We start from the raw sequence: 17,209 nt of genomic DNA, 5'->3' as shown, positions 1-17,209 counted from the left end.
AATTGTGTACTTTCTCAAGGGCTTACTGTTGAGGTGGTCCCTTGTTTGTTTTGACACTTCCACCGCCTGCTGCCTGATCCCGCCCCCAGTTGCAGCGATTGGCCGTGTGGAGAGCCAGCTCCTACAAACTCTTTGCGCACGCGCACAGCGCGCACGCACACGGGCGAGTACCGGCTGAGTACCGCTTTACCCGCTCTGTTTGCTGTTCTGTCTGCTCCAGCGACCCACGGATTGGTTTGGAGGCGAATTGTGTACTTTCTCAAGGTGACCCAACGTCGACTATCGCAACAGAGCGAACTTTATTGTCCCTATGATCTTTTTCAACCTCCTGGCCCCAGCTTGATTGTTTGTTTTGTTTGTTTCTAGGGCTTACTGTTGAGGTGGTCCCTTGTTTGTTTTGACACTTCCACCGCCTGCTGCCTGATCCCCGCCCCCAGTTGCAGCGATTGGCCGTGTGGAGAGCCAGCTCCTACAAACTCTTTGCGCACGCGCACAGCGCGCGCGCACATGGGCGAGTACCGGCTGAGTACCGCTTTACCCGCTCTGTTTGCTGTTCTGTCTGCTCCACCATGGGCGAGTACCGGCTGAGTACCGCTTTACCCGCTCTGTTTGGAGGCGAATTGTGTACTTTCTCAAGGTGACCCAACGTCGACTATCGCAACAGAGTGAACTTTATTGTCCCTTAAATGCTTTCTTTAAGAACATAACTATGCCTACACCAGAGGAGGTTGGTGCTCCACATCGTTCTACTGGCTTCTTACCAAAAAACTCTTTGATATCCACTGTTGCTCCCCAGCACACAAACCACTGGACGAACTGGTGGAGGCTTTGGACTCTGTCCCTCTGGCCTCCCTTCCTGCGACAGCAACTCCTGCTGTCTCACTTTCCCCCTGTGCCCAAGAGACACCTGTTCCGAGTTCCGTGACCCATGAACATCAAAGATCTTTGTTGTTGAGAGAAATGCGCAAGGCCCTTGATTCCTATATGGATGAACGTAGCTGGGCCCACTCTCAGCCACTACCAAAATCTTGTCCAAGGTAAACCATCTAAGTCAGTCACCTGGTCCTCTCCAGTGGCCTCTCAGACGAAACCATCAAACCCAAAACTGCACGCCGATTCACAGCGCACACAATGTTCTACAGGTTTGATGAATGCGCCACCGCGCGATGAGGTGCCTCGATCGCCTACTTCATTTGATGGTAATGGAGCGCCTCCCAACAACACTACCCATTCTCGAAAATCTGGCTCGACAGCATCGAACTGTCATACCCTGATTCTGAAATGTCGAGAAGGATCCCATCCATCATATAACCTGAACAGACAAAGTGTGCTTAACATCTTTAGTGACGTTTATGAATTAGAAGATCTGACATCTCAAGACATAGCACAGGTCGAATACCTGAATGAGGTCTCTACAGACATCGTGAGACTTTGGATTCCTTCTGGCATTGTCTTGAATACGTTATGGCTCGCCAAACGGTCTCTATTTGATATGGGTTTTCTTTTGGCCCAAGACCCGGCCCGCTTGAACGAATGCCCAAAATTGACAACTAAACAGCACCCACAAATATATGTTAGTGCTCGTGACGACACACATGCACATTACAATTAATCACTAACAGGCTCTCCAGCCCAGGTGACTAAAATAGCCTCCTGGAACACTTGTGGACATAGTCACTTGCAATTCTCTGTTCAATCATTATCTGACTATGCGATTATTGCTCTCCAGGAGACATGGTATTTAGTCCCTCCGACCTGGGACAGTTTCAACGTTTGTTTATTACCAGCAAAGATGGGATCACGTGGTCGCCCCTCCTCGGGCCTTGTGGTGGCAGTTAATCAAAAATTGGGTTATAAAATAGAGCCTTGGATGCATGTCAACATCTTCATCCAATTAGTTAAGATCACTCATAATAACTTCAACATAGCCCTTATTAACATCTATCGTAACCCAGCAGGCTTAGCAGACAGTCTTATTTGAAGGGTTATCAGCGATTTTTGACGCAATCGCAACTGCAAAGGATATTACCCACGTTCTAATTATGGGCGATCTAAATATGGACTGTATCTCGTCCCAAATTCAGAGGAACTCAAAGGCTATATCCACTTGGTCTCATCTTATGCTGGATCATAACATGCGAGTCTTGAATGGCTCAGTTAACCGTGACATCCCGCCCCAACCGACCTGGCAGCGAGGTACAAGTCAAAGTACGATTGACTACATGTATGTTGATCATGTTATGTATAGCAATGCTATTTGTTTTGAAATAATTCCATATCCTGCAAGTGACCATCATCTTCTGTCATTACAATTGAGCTGCTTTGGTGAACAACCAAAAAATCAATAGTTGTCACAAAATCTAACCATTAATAATGCAAAAAACCGTTTGAAATGGTCTAAGCAGTCTCTAATGCAATTCTCGAATGCAATTTGTGGCATTGATCACCCACAGCAGTTGATTGAATACACTGATTTCCTAAAACCTTTTCGTAATACCATAGTGGTCAATCCGAATACATGGAAACACAAACACCAGTTCGACCAAGCCCTTAAAGAACGTAAGGCCGAATTTCGCAAAGAAAAAAGATGCATTCTGAGAGCAAATCCCCCTAATAGCCTCACTTTAGTTAGAGCTAGCAGGTGTAGGTATCAGAACTGGCTCCGGGCTTGGCGAGCGCAGTTATATCAAAACGACAGCGAAACAATGTTTAGGTCAATTCTCTCTAAGAATTCGGCCGAAACATGGCGCCTTCTTAACACTAACCTCAATCTAACACAAGCACATGCCCAAACTGGTGCGGTATTGGAGGGGGCTTGGATTGCATTTTGAAGGAAAATCCTGAGCTATGGGCCAAAAACCTTCATGCTATTTTTAGTGAAGTGTTAATCCATCATGCCCTACCAAGCTCTTGGCTGTGCTCGGTCATCGTACCAATCTATAAGAAAGGCGACCGTTCTAATCCATGTAATTACCGACCAATAGCCCTCTTGGATGCCCCGGGGAAACTCTTTGCAAAATTGGTGTTATCTGAATTTAATCTTTGGACCGATTCTTGTGCCAAACGCGATCCCCACCAAACAGGCTTCGTGGCCGGCCTTGGTACCTGTGTGAACCTGTTGACCCTAAATGCACTCAAAGCACATTGCCAGGAGCAGCATCAAGCCATCTACTTCGCGTTTATTGACTTGCACGCAGCTTTCGACTCGGTTTCACGAACCCTCCTGATGGCAAAACTCGCAAGGGACTCATGTCCTTCGTCCCTGCATGACATCATCCATGCGTTCCACACAGCAACCACGATTCGGGTGAGACTCACCCTAGATGGTCTTCTATCTGCCCCAATTAACACAGACCGTGGGCTAAAACAAGGTTGCTTGCTAGCCGCTGCAATCTTTAATTATTTTATTCATGACTTAACGTCAATTCTGCAACAGACTTTCTCTGATGCGCCGTCTTTGAAAGGACACAAAATTACTAACTTAAATTATGCAGATGATATTGTACTTATTTCTAAGACCCCAGTGGGTCTGCAGAATTTAATCGATGCATTTAATCAATATCTTACTGCGAATGAGCTAGTAGTTAATTTAAATAAAACTCAGATTGTTGTATATAAGATAAAGCGGCTACATAAATATAACCTGACATGGTCGTTAAATAACTCCCCTATCACAATAGTAAAAAATTATACTTATTTGGGTATTGAATTTAGTGGTGAAGTTAAACCCAACAGTCAAATAGAACGAATGGATATCAAACTAAGTACTGCAATCTCGCAAGCCAAAATCATTCTGTTTAAATTTGGAAAATTCACCATTCAACCTGCCCTAACTTTCTGGTCTATGAAAGCTATACCAGCGATATTATATGGGGCAGAAACTCTCTTGAACTGCAATATGCAATTCCTTGGGAGGCTTGAAGGAAAGTACTGGAGGTCTGTATTATCTCTCCCCCAGTGCGTGCCGTGTACGTGGTTGCGGTATGAACTGGGCTTGACCTCCTTGTGCGCAATCTACACCTGGCGATGTTGCATGTTATTCCGCAAGTGCCTTATGGCAAATCATAACACCTACCTATTAAAGGTAATTGCTGAATACATGCTGACAGCAGAGAAGAATTTTACAAACTCATGGACAAACTTTTGTTTAGAAGCCTTGGCATCAGCAAATATTTCCATCCTCAATCTCATAAATAACCCGGCAAGGTCTAAAAAACTATTTTATAACCTTGATTGGTCGAACACCATTGACAAATGTAACACCTACTGTCAACCTTGTAAATTTCGTTTTTGGCCAAAATTGATGAAATGCCCTGAACCATATTTATTAAAATTTCCCTCTCCCAAATTAAGAGCAGGGTACCTAAGGGCCCGCCTTGATCTATGGCCAACCTATCAGGTTCAGGTACGGAGGAAATTAAGATCCGCCTCGTTAATTGGTTGTCGTTTTTGCATGCAAAGCAATACTACTGAATCTCTTGAACACTTAGTCTGTTATTGCCCACAGTTAGTTGTCTTGAGATCAAAGCACTTCAAGCACCTGCTGTCGTCCATGGCAGCAGTTGCCCAGGAGTTGCGGTGGTCATTTTTGCTTTGTGCCAATCAATACCCCTTACAGATCGCATTAACGAACTTCATTCAAGCGTTAAAATTGGAGACCGTTAATCATTCTTAGATGGCTGCAATGGCTTATCTGGCTGTTTTATTTTTTATTTCTTTGTCCTCCGCCTTTTTCCTTTGACTATAATGTATGAGTCATTATGGGGTTCCTTAATGACCGTTTTTTTTTTCTTTTTATTGATAGTTTTAAAAAATGTTGTAAGTTGTAATTTAACTGCCTAAGTTTATTTTATTGTTATGATTTTTTGTTCTTTTCTCCTTTTGTTGTTTGATGACTGTACTAAATATCATTTGTATATTGAAAAAGTTGTTTTTTACAGCTGAATCAATAAAAAATAAAAAAAATTAAAAAAAAATACTTCAGAAATCCCCCAAATCTCCAGCCAACAATGTAAACAAAAGTAAAAACGAATGACTGGACAGGTGCCTAGGGAACATAAGTTTTATAAAGGAACCAGTGGCAGATGCAAGATCTGCAGTCACTAACTCAAGTTTTGTTAGGAATTCGAAAAAAGGGACTGACAAGTTAGCCCAGCGACTTAATCCCTCTCTCCCCAGACATTGGTAAGCAAATTGCAATCAAAAGGTCAGAATCCTGGCAATGCCATCTTACTACTTCATCCTTCGGAGGTTGATAAATTGAGGATCATTAAACTAAATGGGCAAGATTATAGCTCTTCTGATAAAAAGACTAATCAGCATAGCATGACATTGCAAAAATAAAAAGACATCAAATGAAAACAATTGGAATCAGAAAGAGATTGCCACTAAGGGAATTACCTTGGCAACATGCTCAAAAAGGGAGCAATTATTCACAGCGGAAGGGGGAGGAATATTAACTAAACGAAGGGGGTGGGACAGGTGGTGGAAGAGATTCTGTCTGGGTGAAGCCACCAATGCTTAGGTTTTGTACCTGCACCATCACCGTCCGAAGGGACTGAAGATGTAGCTCTTTTCAGAAACAAGGTAATGAAACATCTGAAGAGAAAGCACTCTAAAGAGCACACTTTGACAATGTAGGATACACAGATAGTATGTTTATGCAAACCCAGGTTAAAATAGTAATTTAGTAATAGGTGCAGGCTAAATTGGATTTACCACCAATATTCTGAAGTAACATTTAGTAAAAATGTGCATAGGAAATAAGATTTGTTTGTGGTCTACGGGTAGGGTGAAAGTATAGTACACCATACTGATCGAGGGAAACACTTAACAGATAAGTGCTAAATGTATGTAGCGTGAGCCAACAAGAACCATTCACAAACACTTAAAATGATATTGCCTTACAGGGCTGAAGTTTGAAAAGTTCAATGGGAAAGGTATTATAGGGACTCCGTGTCACAAGGTCGCAATACATGGACTACTATAGAGATTTTGGCCAACCCATTTGCACTTGCAAATTGTGAGACTCAAAACACACATTCCAAAGAAGCACTTATATCAGTTTCGAATGAATAAATTAAGGCATTAAACCACAAAGACTTCATTCCTAAAAAACAAAGATGGAACAAAAGGTTGAGCAAAGGCCTAACAGAGACTGAATCCTCTAATGAATACAATGCCAAAACGGTCTGTATTTACGTGAGTTATGGTACTTACCGGGCAAGATAGCAACTCTGGTGGTTGTTCAGAATTATAGGGAAACTTACACACACCCAAACAGAAAAGCTACTTTTAGCTTCTGAAAAGCACTTGAAACAAACCTGTAGCCATAAAGAGTAAACGGAGTAATAATGTATGAAGCTTCCTTACCATACACAGGTGTCTTTCCAGGCAGGATAACTATGATGAGCTGAAGCCCAGAATATGTGTTCTTGAGGTGTCTGAACATTGGCTCCACACTGTCCGCACCCTGAGCATATTTACAAAAGCAGGGCTGTCCTTGGATAGGCATCCCAGCGTCCTTAGAGATTTTCCGCAATTGGTCAGTAAAACCCCTACAGAATAATGAGCACCCACATTAGCCATCTCCAGTGCCAAACAAATGCCAACATGGTACATCACTCATAAAACACAACCAGTGTTCACACTGTCCCATGATATATCCCACATTCATAATCTGTTTATTGTATAGGAGAAGGCTGCAATATCTGTATAATGTCCTGCATAATTCCCATATCATAAGAAGGTTTAGAGACCACCATTCATATGTAATCAGAAAATGAAATGTGTTTGCAAGGGGAATAAAGAAAAATATTGCTTACCTGTAGTTATAGTTCTATGGCATTTTTATCCTTCATAGTGTCATGAATTACATGATATGCCCATTACATGCACCGCTATACAGTCCCAGCCAAGCCACATAGCCAGTAGCCACAAAGAAACCATTCTCATTGACCTTTGCAGGAATACATTTCACAAATGTGCATTCCAACTATTGACTTTGACAGCCTTCTCCTTTTAAGCACAACTTGAAACCTGCAGATTACTAAACCTTTCAGAATCTATTATGGGGTTAATGTGCCTACTAGAAACCAAAAAAGCTTGGTGCGTTTAGAAACAGTTACTCACCACAGTGACTACTGTACTCTTATTCCATCATTCCCTTTCCTCCATACTGATGGGAATTTGTCACAAAGGGATGGGACTGGAGCCTTTTGCAGCGCAAAAAAAATCCCCTTTTTTGCATGCACAAGCATGCCTGTGTAAGTTTGCCCATGGTGACCCCTCCCACCCATCAGTCCTTGACTGCTTGCCAGCCACTACTACCTATGCGATTTACGGGGGACGGAGGGTAGGGCGTATAGAGGAAATGGGACTATGACTAGAAGGACAAAGGTAAGTACGGTCAGTAATTGTTTATTACACTAGACCCATCCTCTTTCCTCCATACGGATGGGAGTTTTCACAGCAAAGAAGCAGGTTTGAGGATAGGGCCATCCGTGCTGGCTAGCGGAGAGGTTGCATAGGGCTGTCTGTCCAAAATTAGCTTCAGCCCTGGAATTGGCATCCAGACAATAATGCTTACAGAAAAGAGGTAGCGAAGACTATGTTGGTGGCCCTGCTAACAACGTCCCATGGGACATTGCACTGAAAAGCCAAAGTCCTGGCTTGCCCTAATGGTGTGAGCATGAATGCCTTTAGAAGACTCACACTTCGGCACGGAGTAGAGGTTTTGGATACCTGAAGCTAGCTAACTTGTGCTGGTGGCCGTAGAGGCCTGTGAGCAAGGGTGCTGACCGCAGAAAGTAATGAAAAGGTAGTCTGATCTTGTGAGCTTTTTAGTTTGATGCAGTTAAAACTGAAGGGATCACCTGACATCTAGAGAGTGAAGAGCAATGTCAGCCGGAAACTGACGATTCTGAAAAAAAGGTGGGCTTTGATATGGAATGAGAGACACTGCTTTATGTAAAAATGCTAGGTGAGGGAGTAAAACCCTCTTGTCGTTATGGAAAATAGTGAAGGGTCTGGAATCCAGTGAGCCTGTATATCATGGACTCTCCTCACAGACGTGAGAGCCACCAGGAGTGCAAACCTCCATGTCTGAAACTACAGCTCAGTGAAAGCTAAAGGTTTGAAGGGTTCAAGCATTAATGAGTAAAGGACGATATTCAAATCCCAAACCGGATGACATCTCTTGACGGGAGGATAGAGACTGGTAAGACCCTTAAGGTGTTGGTACACAACTAAGCTTAAAGTGGAAAAATACTTGCTTATTACCACATTGAAATCCCATCCTGGCGGTGGGTTCGCAGCTAGAAGATATAATCGTTTTACTCCTTCCATGAATGCTTTAACGACCTGAATCTTCCACCAGGAAACATTGTTTTGAGATGTTTTGTATGCAGATAGTTCTGCTAAATACACCTTTAATAAATTAAAGACCAGTCCTGAGCCCAGTAAATTTAAAAGATAATGCAATTTTGAGATGGCGAACAATCAATTGGAGTGGTGTTTGGATTTCTACACCAGAGGGCAAAAATCTCTTACACTTCTTAAACGAGCAGTGCCTAGTGCTTCCCTCAACATTTCTATGCATCTGCCAGGTAAATTGAGGTGACCGAATCCTATGGCTTCAGGAGCCAAGCTGCTAAGTTAGATGTATGAGGTTCTGGGTGTAGGATTTGACCCTGACTCTGAGACAGCATACTGTGAGTTGTATTCAACTTCTTTGGTGGGCACAGGGACATGTTGAGAAGGTGCGAGTACCATGCTAGACATGCCCACATTGGTGCCATGAGAATCAATGTTAGATGTTCCTGGTACGTTTTGTGAATCACCTTTAAGAGAGTGGCAAATCGTAAGAAAATAGAGATGACTAATTGAACCATAGTGTGTTCCCCAGGGACCCCTTCTATGGGAATCTGGATATGTACTTTTGGTATTTTGCATGTTTTGCTGCTGTAAAAAGATATGTCTGGTTGACCAGATTCTGTAAAAAAAAAGATGATTGAGACTGCCCAAATGCAATTCCCATTCGTATTCTAGGGGCTGAGATCTGCTTTAAGTGTCTGCGAAGCAACTGTGTTCTCCAGGAGCGTATTGGGCCTGGAGATGTATATCCCCGAGAAGAGACAATTTCAATATCTTTGAGCTAGCATAGACAATCTTTGAGAGTGTGTCCACCCTATTCGTTGATGTAGGACATAACTGGTGTCTGTTATAACTAGCACATCTTTCCCCTTGATTTTTTGTTGGAATGCATGAAGTGTTCTGTAAACTGCTAAAAGTTGCAGAACATGTATGTGTTGTTTTGCTTGTGGGACAGACCAGGTCATTCTGCGCTGAGGTGTATGCAATGGGCTCCGCACAATGTTAGCGATCAGTCTGTTAAGATCTTGTGGTAAGTTTGCGGGTTGACAAGTGTTTTTCCTTTTAACATGCTTTCCTTTGTTCGCCATTTTAAAGCCTACACCAGTGAGTGTCCCAATATCCCTCTGCTTGAGACCACTGTTTTGCTAACCACTCTTGTACTGGAAGCACATTTAGCCTGACGTATGGAACAATGAAGATACAGAAAGACATCCCGCCGAGCATAAGCATAACTTCTATCTGGCAACCGTCCACGTAACAGGGGATTTGTTTAAGCTGACTGTGTACCCTCTCGTTGGAGGGGAACACTAGAGTGTTTTTTGTGTTGATAATAGCTCCCAGAAATTGTTTTCTCTGACTGGGTACTAGACTGGATTTCTTTTTGTTGATGGAAAAACCCAGTTGATGTAGACGGTTGATATTCTTGCAAGTGTTTTTATGTACGATATGAAATGGCATTTATAACGCGCCTATACACAAGTGTTTCATAATTCTAGGTTCAACCCTGTTATTTACCAGTCATCCGGATAAGGGCTCACTGGAATGCTGTCCTGTCGGAGGTGGGCCTACGACAGCCAGCACCTGTGTAAACACTCTAAGGGCTGATGCAATCCCGAAAGAGAGCACCTTGAATTGATCGTGAAGATGACCTAGTTTGAACGTTAAGTACTTTCAATGTGCTGGCAGCATTGACATTTGAAAGTATGCATCTTTCCTATCTGGTGTTGCCAGGAAACCTCCCTGTTTGAGCAGTGGAATTACTTCCTGTAACATTTTCATCCAAACTTTTGAGGCTTGACATATGCATTTGCTGGCCTTAGATCAAGCACCAGTCTCTTTATTTGGCGTTTCCATGGTACAAGGCAGCACACAAAATAAATACCCCTGTTTACCAGTGATGGCGGGACTTGTTCTAGGTCTTCCTTTTGTAACAGAAAGTGTGTGAATTTCTGCTTGTAGAATTTGCAGGTGTTCCAGCGGCATTCTTCTGTGTTTTGGAGGTAGAGTGCATGGTTTGTGTACAATTCCACGTAATACCCCTTTCTGACGGTTGATAAAACCCACTTGGCTGTGGTTATTCCCTCCCTTGTGTGGGTAAAATAGGTTATATGACCGACATGGTAGTGAACCTGGACCAGAATGTCATTGTTTAGAGGCAGCAGCGCTCCTGTAGAAGTCTGGCATCTTCCTCGACTTTCACCTCTTCTGAATTGTCTTTGAAAGGTAGACTGTGACACAGCCTGTTGACCTTGGGTGAACCAAGAACTTGAATATGCGCCTGAAGTGTAGCCTGACAGTGTATATGTTCTGGGGAAGCTTTGGGAACAAAACCCACAACTTTTAGAAGCTGAACCCCTTTGTGATGAGATTAATTAGCAATCTGGTCTAAAGTTTTGAGAGTTTAATTCTCTTTTTTGATGGTTCCCAAGGCATCGCCCATTGCCTTGCCGAATAAAACACTGTCCTCAACTGGAATATTTTGAAGGTCTGCCATTTATTTCAGCAGCATCTAGTGTGTTCTTAAACATTGCATCGGCTGATTGTATACCCTCCAATACAAGTGAGTTTAAGGGCTCGTGTGCGTCATTAGCTGGCTCCTCCATGTGGTCTCACTGCGCACTATTAGAGCTAGCGTAAGTACATTGGTATTGGATATTCTAGTTTGGTATGCTACCGATGCAGCTACCTTTTTACCTAGAGCATATATCTTTTTACTCTCATGGTCTGGTGAAGTTTCAGAAGAGGCTAAATGTGTTCCGGCCCTCTTGCGTGTAGTGATGACTACTAGTGAATCTGGTTTTAGATCTGTATCTTCCTCAGTCTCACAAGTCTATTTTGAAATAGTCTACAGCCTTTTAAAAAAAGTTCATGGTATAGAATAGGCCTCAAATGTCTCTTCCTCATTCTGTAAATGATTCTAACTCAATAGTGTGCTCATATGTAGGAGTGGACACCTGCTATGCCTTTTTCTGTGGTATTTCCTCCTCAGAAAGAATATGCTTTCTTGTAAATGGATGATTATACAAAAACTCCATAAGAGAGGACATTGTGTTCATGTTTTGTTCAAACCTGTACTTGTGTCGGGAAAGTGGAAGATATCGGTGGAAAGATAACCTCTTCCCCTGAACCCCATGCTCCTCATTTTTTTAACCACTCAGTAATGTTAGTGGGATTGTCTGTGCGACTGGCATTTTTGCAACTAGCGCCACAATTGTTGATTTGGGCACTCAAGTTTTTTTTGCTTTATCGTCTGAATCATTAATTTTAGAGCAGAAGTTATTTTTGGTGGCAGCGACTGTTTCAAAATGTGGTCCAAGTGAGAATCACTTAGGGCTGTGGTTTTGTTTTGGAAACTTTTGTCGATGTATGCGTTTAAATGGGAGTGGATTGTTTGTGTTTTGTAACGGTGTCAAATAAGGAAGCGAACACAGAGGTGGCATGGTTTGGTTATAGACATTTTCTTTATATGAGAAAAAGGTCTCACTATCCCTAACTTCTAAGAGGGTTTACCCTGCCTCAGAACTAATACTAAAATGGTCTGATAGAATGTCCGTAAAATTAATCTCCACCGTCCCACGTCATTACTTCTATCCCTCACACTACAACTAAAATAAACTAACAGAAAGTTCCTTCGTCAAGGAGAATGGCTCCCTTCTCCTACTTCTCGGATAAAGGGGGGTGGGTGGTTGAGAGGGCTCAGCGAAAGCTTCAGCCTGCAGACTTGGCACTTATCCTCCTGGTGATCTCTATGAAGATAATAGTTACACATCCTGTGTGTATCTTTCCAGGGGAATTTCTTATTGCATTGAAGCAAAAAATAAATGGGAGTATTCTCAATTGTTGTAGCTGGACAGGGAGTCTGTTTAAATTAAGTGGGAATTAAATGGAGAGATTGTCCAATATAAAACTAAGGTGTACATATCTTTGCCACAATCTCCCTACTGTGTAGGCTGAAAGTATGTGGGACGTTGTAGTCCATCAAGCCTCACGAATCACGAGGACCACCATCGATGGATCATCTTGGACGAGTAGTGGGCTTCTTCGAGTGATCTTCGTCGACGAAGACACTTGCAAATAAATAAAATATGTATGTAAGTATTGCTTGATCTCGAGCCAGATCTTAATATTTATGAACTCTGTGTAATGCGACCAACCAGATAGCAGAATAAAATCAATGAGAAACTCGATGCATGAAAGATCATGGGTACTGTACACTTCAGAGTGGGATAGTATTATAATACCCGTTCTATTTACAACTTCGAAAATAAATAATGAAATAATCCACATCAACCAATAGATGTCAGTTTATGCAAAGCCCTGCGATTATAAGCGGATTCAAAATTCTCTGAAATGTACATGCACACATGTACATAGCTGGTACTCTCAAAGTGAATGATTTATGAAAGTGAGATTACCTACACTTTACACAAAAGCACAGTAAATGCAATTCAATAATGCAAAGTAATGAAAGTGAAAAGAACAGTGAATAAAGCCAACCCATATAGTCTGCCTCAGTCATTCCCTAGCAGGTCTAGTCAAGTTCCAGGTGAGCACCGAAGCGAGGGGTTGGATGTTTTCAAGAGATTCCTTTGCACATGTTTTGGCAAAGCCAACATGTTGGCAACAATGAAGTTTAAAAGCAACTTTGGTTGTAAAAGGTAAGTATTTCGCTCAATCCCACCACCCTACGGCTTCATTGTGTGGAGTGGGGTTATTCTCGGATAGAAGGCTGCCGATCACATAAAAGCAAAAGTGTGTTGGGGAGTGGACTCTTCACCCATATAATCCCTATTGCAATAGGGCGTCATGGAAACTGTCAAGTACACATTCCACTCCTTAATATGATTTTCCAAGTGATCTTGGACCCCCTGGAAATTATAAATTGCTCACCGTAGTGACTAACGTAATCTTAGTCCATAGTCCCCTTTCGTCGATTGTGTACGGGCGTCCCTTACAAGGGACGGGAGACGGAACCTTTTTCACCAGGAAAAAACCTCCTCCCCCTTTAAATTTAGAGGCGTGCTGGGGCGCGGCCCAGGGAGCATGCGCTGCTCTGGCTCCGCCCTCCAGCACCACACCTCAGGCACCCATTGACGCGTCGACAATAGATTTAACATTGCCTAATGACAACAGTATTATTAGGGGGGAGGTTGGTGGGACATATGGAGTTAAGGGGACTATGGACTACTAGTACGTTAGTCACTATGGTGAGTAACTTATATTTACTCTTACGTCCCATCCCCTTTCCTCCATACAATATGGGCGATTACAATCTATTGTAGCCCTAGGGTGGAGAGGAGACCCTCCTTAATCAAATAGGTTCCTGAGAACCGCTTGTATGAAAGCCACATCAGATCTAAAGCAGGCATCCAAACAGTAATGCTTGCAGAAAGCCAAGGGAGAGGCCGAAGTGGCCGCCCTGGCTTATGACTTGCCAAGGGACATGGCGTTGGAATGCGATGGCTGTTGCCTTGGACCTGACAGCGTGGGTATGCATATTGGCCGGGAGAACCTTGTGCTGGCCCTCATATGCTTCTTTGAAGGCAGAGACCATCCAGTGGGATATGGAAGCCTTGGAGGCCTGATAGCCTGGCCTCAAGCCGCTGAAAGTGACAAACGGAGTCCGATTTGCAGAAGCCCTTTGTCCTGTCCAAGTAGAATTTTAGGGCACGCCTGACATCCAGGCAGTGCAGCACTCTCTGTGCTTTGTACTTGGGATCGGGAAAGAACGTAGGAAGGACTATTTCCTCGTTCAAGTGAAATGCAGATGGAACCTTGGGCAGAAATGCCGGGTGTGTCCGCATAACTACCTTGTCCTTGTGAAAGGTGGTATCTGGTTCAAAAGCGATCAGCATCTGAATCTCGCTGACTCTGCAAGCCGAGGTAAGACCAACTAGTAAGGCCGTCTTGATGGTGACCAGCCTAATGTCTACGGACGCCATTGGCTCGAATGGTTTGTGCGCCAGGGCGCCCAAGACTATATTAAGGTCCCACACAGGGTGAGGTCTCTTGACGGGCGAGTAGAGCCTAGCAAGACCAGTCAGATGTTTCTTGATGGTAGGGTTGGAGGAGGAAAAAATGCCTTCCTCTGAGTTCCTGTAAGCCCCAATGGCTGCAAGGTATGTACGGCAGGTGTCGACCTGAACGCCCGAATGAGCGAGGTGTGCTGAAAAGGAGAGCATGTCATCCAAATTACAGGCCAAGGGGTCAATTCCCATGGAGTCTGCTCAGTGGCAGAACCTAGTCCATTTGATCCTGTACTGGGCCCTGGTGGTTTTGCTCCTGGCGCCCTGTATGATCTCCAGACTGGCCTGTGAGAGGCTAAGGTGCCGAAGCGTTACCTGCTCAGTTACCACACTGTGAGGGCTAGTTTCTCTGGCGCGGGGTGGATGATATTACCCCCCTGCTGTGCCCGAAGATGTGCTGGGCACGTCGAGAGGTGTATCGGGGGCACCTCAGAGAGGCTGAGGAGCTCCGAAAACCATGGACTGTCAGGCCACCATGGAGCAATCAGAATGATGAGGAGTCGGCGCGACTCCTTGATTTTACAAATTACCCTGTGAATCAGGGGAGTGGGCGGAAAGGCGTAGGCCTTCATGCCAGTCCACTGGAGGTGAAATGCGTCGCCCAGAGAGCCGGAGCCCTGACCCTGGCAGGATGCGAACTGGGGGCACTTCTTGTTGTGCCAGGTGGCAAAGAGATCCACTTGGGGGTGACCCCACTTGTTGAAGATCTCCTGAATAACGAGGTTGTTTAGCTGCTACTCGTAATTTCCGCTCGGAGCCTGCCTCCAGGTTGGATTCCCCCATGAGCTGGACTGAGGTGAATTCCATTTTCCAAGGCCCATTCCCACATGCTGATCTCCAGTCTGCACAGAAGAGGGGATCTGGTGCCTCCCTGCTTGTTGATGTAGTACATGCTGGTCGAGTTTTCTGTCTACATGAGGACAACCTTGCCCCTGAGAAGTGGTAGGAATGTCCTGAGCGCTAGCCAGATGGCGTTCAGCTCCAACCAATTGATGTGTTATACCTGCTCCTGGCGAGTCCAGGTGCCGTGGACCGAGAGATAGTCCAGCGTGGCTCCCCAGCCCTCGAGCGACGAGCTTGTGGTGATGGTGGCCTGCAAAGAGGGTGGCCAGAAGGGCTTGCCCGTCCATAGGATGCAGTCCATCGACCACCAAGTTAGGTCCGGCCGGAGGGATGGGGGCATGTTGATTATCTCGGATTGCGAGCCCGCTCCCCACTCCATGAGGCCGCAAAGTGCAGCTGAATCCTTCTCATCCTTACTCTCGTGTGCGGCACGGCTAACAGAACCGCCGCTAGTAGATCCAGGAGTAGCTGGTACCACCATGCCGAGGTCACCTCTCTGCTGAGGAAGTGGGCAGTGGACCTCTTGATGGCCGAGATCTTGTCTTCCGACGGGAAAACCCTCTCGGCGCACGTGTCCCAAATTAGTCCCAGGAATGTCAGAGTCTGCGTAGGGAGCAGCTCTGACTTCTTGAGGTTGAGTGAGAAGACCAGGCCATGCAGTGTGTTCATAAGGGCATGGGAAGAGTGGTGAACCGCTTCCAGAGTAGTAGCCCTGATGAGCCAGTCATCGAGGTATGGGTAGATGTGGAGTCCCTGCGCTCTGAGGAGGGCCGCCACAGCGTTCATGAGTCTGGTAAAGACCCTGGGGGCTGAGTTGAGGCCTTACGGGAGTACTTTGTATTGGAAATGGTAGCCCATGATCCTGAACCATAGGAAAGAACGATGGGGCTGCCAAATCGGGACGTTTAGGTACGTGTCCTTCAGGTCCAGGGAACACATCCAGTCTCCCTTGTCCAATGTCTCCGCTATAAAGGCTGGAGTAACTATCTTGAATTTTTGCATGGGTAAGGAGAGGTTGAGGGTGGAAAGGTCCAGCACAACTCTCAGGCCCACCTGGTGGTTCTTCTGAATGGCGAAAATCCTGGAGTAGAAGCCAAAACTTCGCTGGGAGGCTGGAACTTCCTCCACTGCCTGGCTCTCTACGATCGACCTGATCTCCGCCAAAAGAGTTGCTGTCCCAACCTGTGGGAGTGGAGGAGAGGAGGGAGGAGAGGTTGGGATGGGAAGGCGGTACACCCTGTGGATACAACGAGAGGAACCAGGGGTCTGCGAAATTCTGGTGCCAGAATTGTGCATGAAGCGCAAGCCTGCCCTCCACCGGAGACATGTGGACCCGAAGGGGCGTGTCATGCCCGCTTTCCCTCAGAGGCTGAGGAGGGGGACTGAAAAAAGTCATTACCACTCCCCCCATTTTGTTTTTTGTGCCAGTTCTGAGACGGTGAGCGGGCCAGCTGCCTAGATCTGTGTTCCTGGAAGCCGTGGAACCCTCCATATGTAGGACCCTTCCCCGAGCGCTGCTGAGATTGGGTATACGATTTGGGCGTTGTCTGTCTAAGGATGAATATAGACTTTGCCATTTGAGAGTTGCTGTTCCCTTTTGTCTAGCTCGTCGTCCATAGAGGAGTCGAAGAGATCCCCTCCCTCGAACGGTAGATCTAGAATGCGCTCCTGGACATTTGGGTTGAATTTCGTTACATGGAACCAGGCTGTTCTCCTCATGTCCGTGGCAATACAGATGGCACGGCCTGAGGTATCGATATGAGCCACTGTGGATTCCATGAGGTCATGCGCCACGAGCTTGGCTTCTGCTAGACCCGCCTTAAAGCGTGATTGGTAATGGGTGGGGAGTTCCGGGAGGAAGTCTGCCATTTACCGCCATAACCGCTGGTTGGCGGCAGCCAGCATGGCATCCGCGCTGGCCTGACACAGGTGCAAGGAGGCATTGGAGTAGATCTTCTTGTCATATG

At 45.1% G+C, this 17,209-nt stretch overlaps 1 protein-coding gene across 1 annotated transcript in view; it reads right to left on the bottom strand.

Annotated features, from left to right (window-relative positions):
• Positions 1-17,209, bottom strand: part of LOC138503100 (protein argonaute-3) — a 2,065,845-nt gene that overhangs the window by 655,900 nt on the left and 1,392,736 nt on the right. Inside the window, exon 12 of the mRNA XM_069622607.1 lies at positions 6,373-6,557. Coding sequence (XP_069478708.1) covers positions 6,373-6,557 — 185 coding nt within the window. The remainder of the gene's footprint in view (positions 1-6,372; positions 6,558-17,209) is intronic.

The sequence above is a fragment of the Ambystoma mexicanum genome, chromosome 11 (assembly GCF_040938575.1).
Source record: "Ambystoma mexicanum isolate Mex_15411 chromosome 11, UKY_AmexF1_1, whole genome shotgun sequence".
NCBI classification, from domain to species: Eukaryota; Metazoa; Chordata; class Amphibia; order Caudata; family Ambystomatidae; genus Ambystoma; species Ambystoma mexicanum.
The sequence above is the reverse complement of the archived record's forward strand: the minus strand, read 5'-3'. Positions and strand labels throughout refer to the sequence as shown.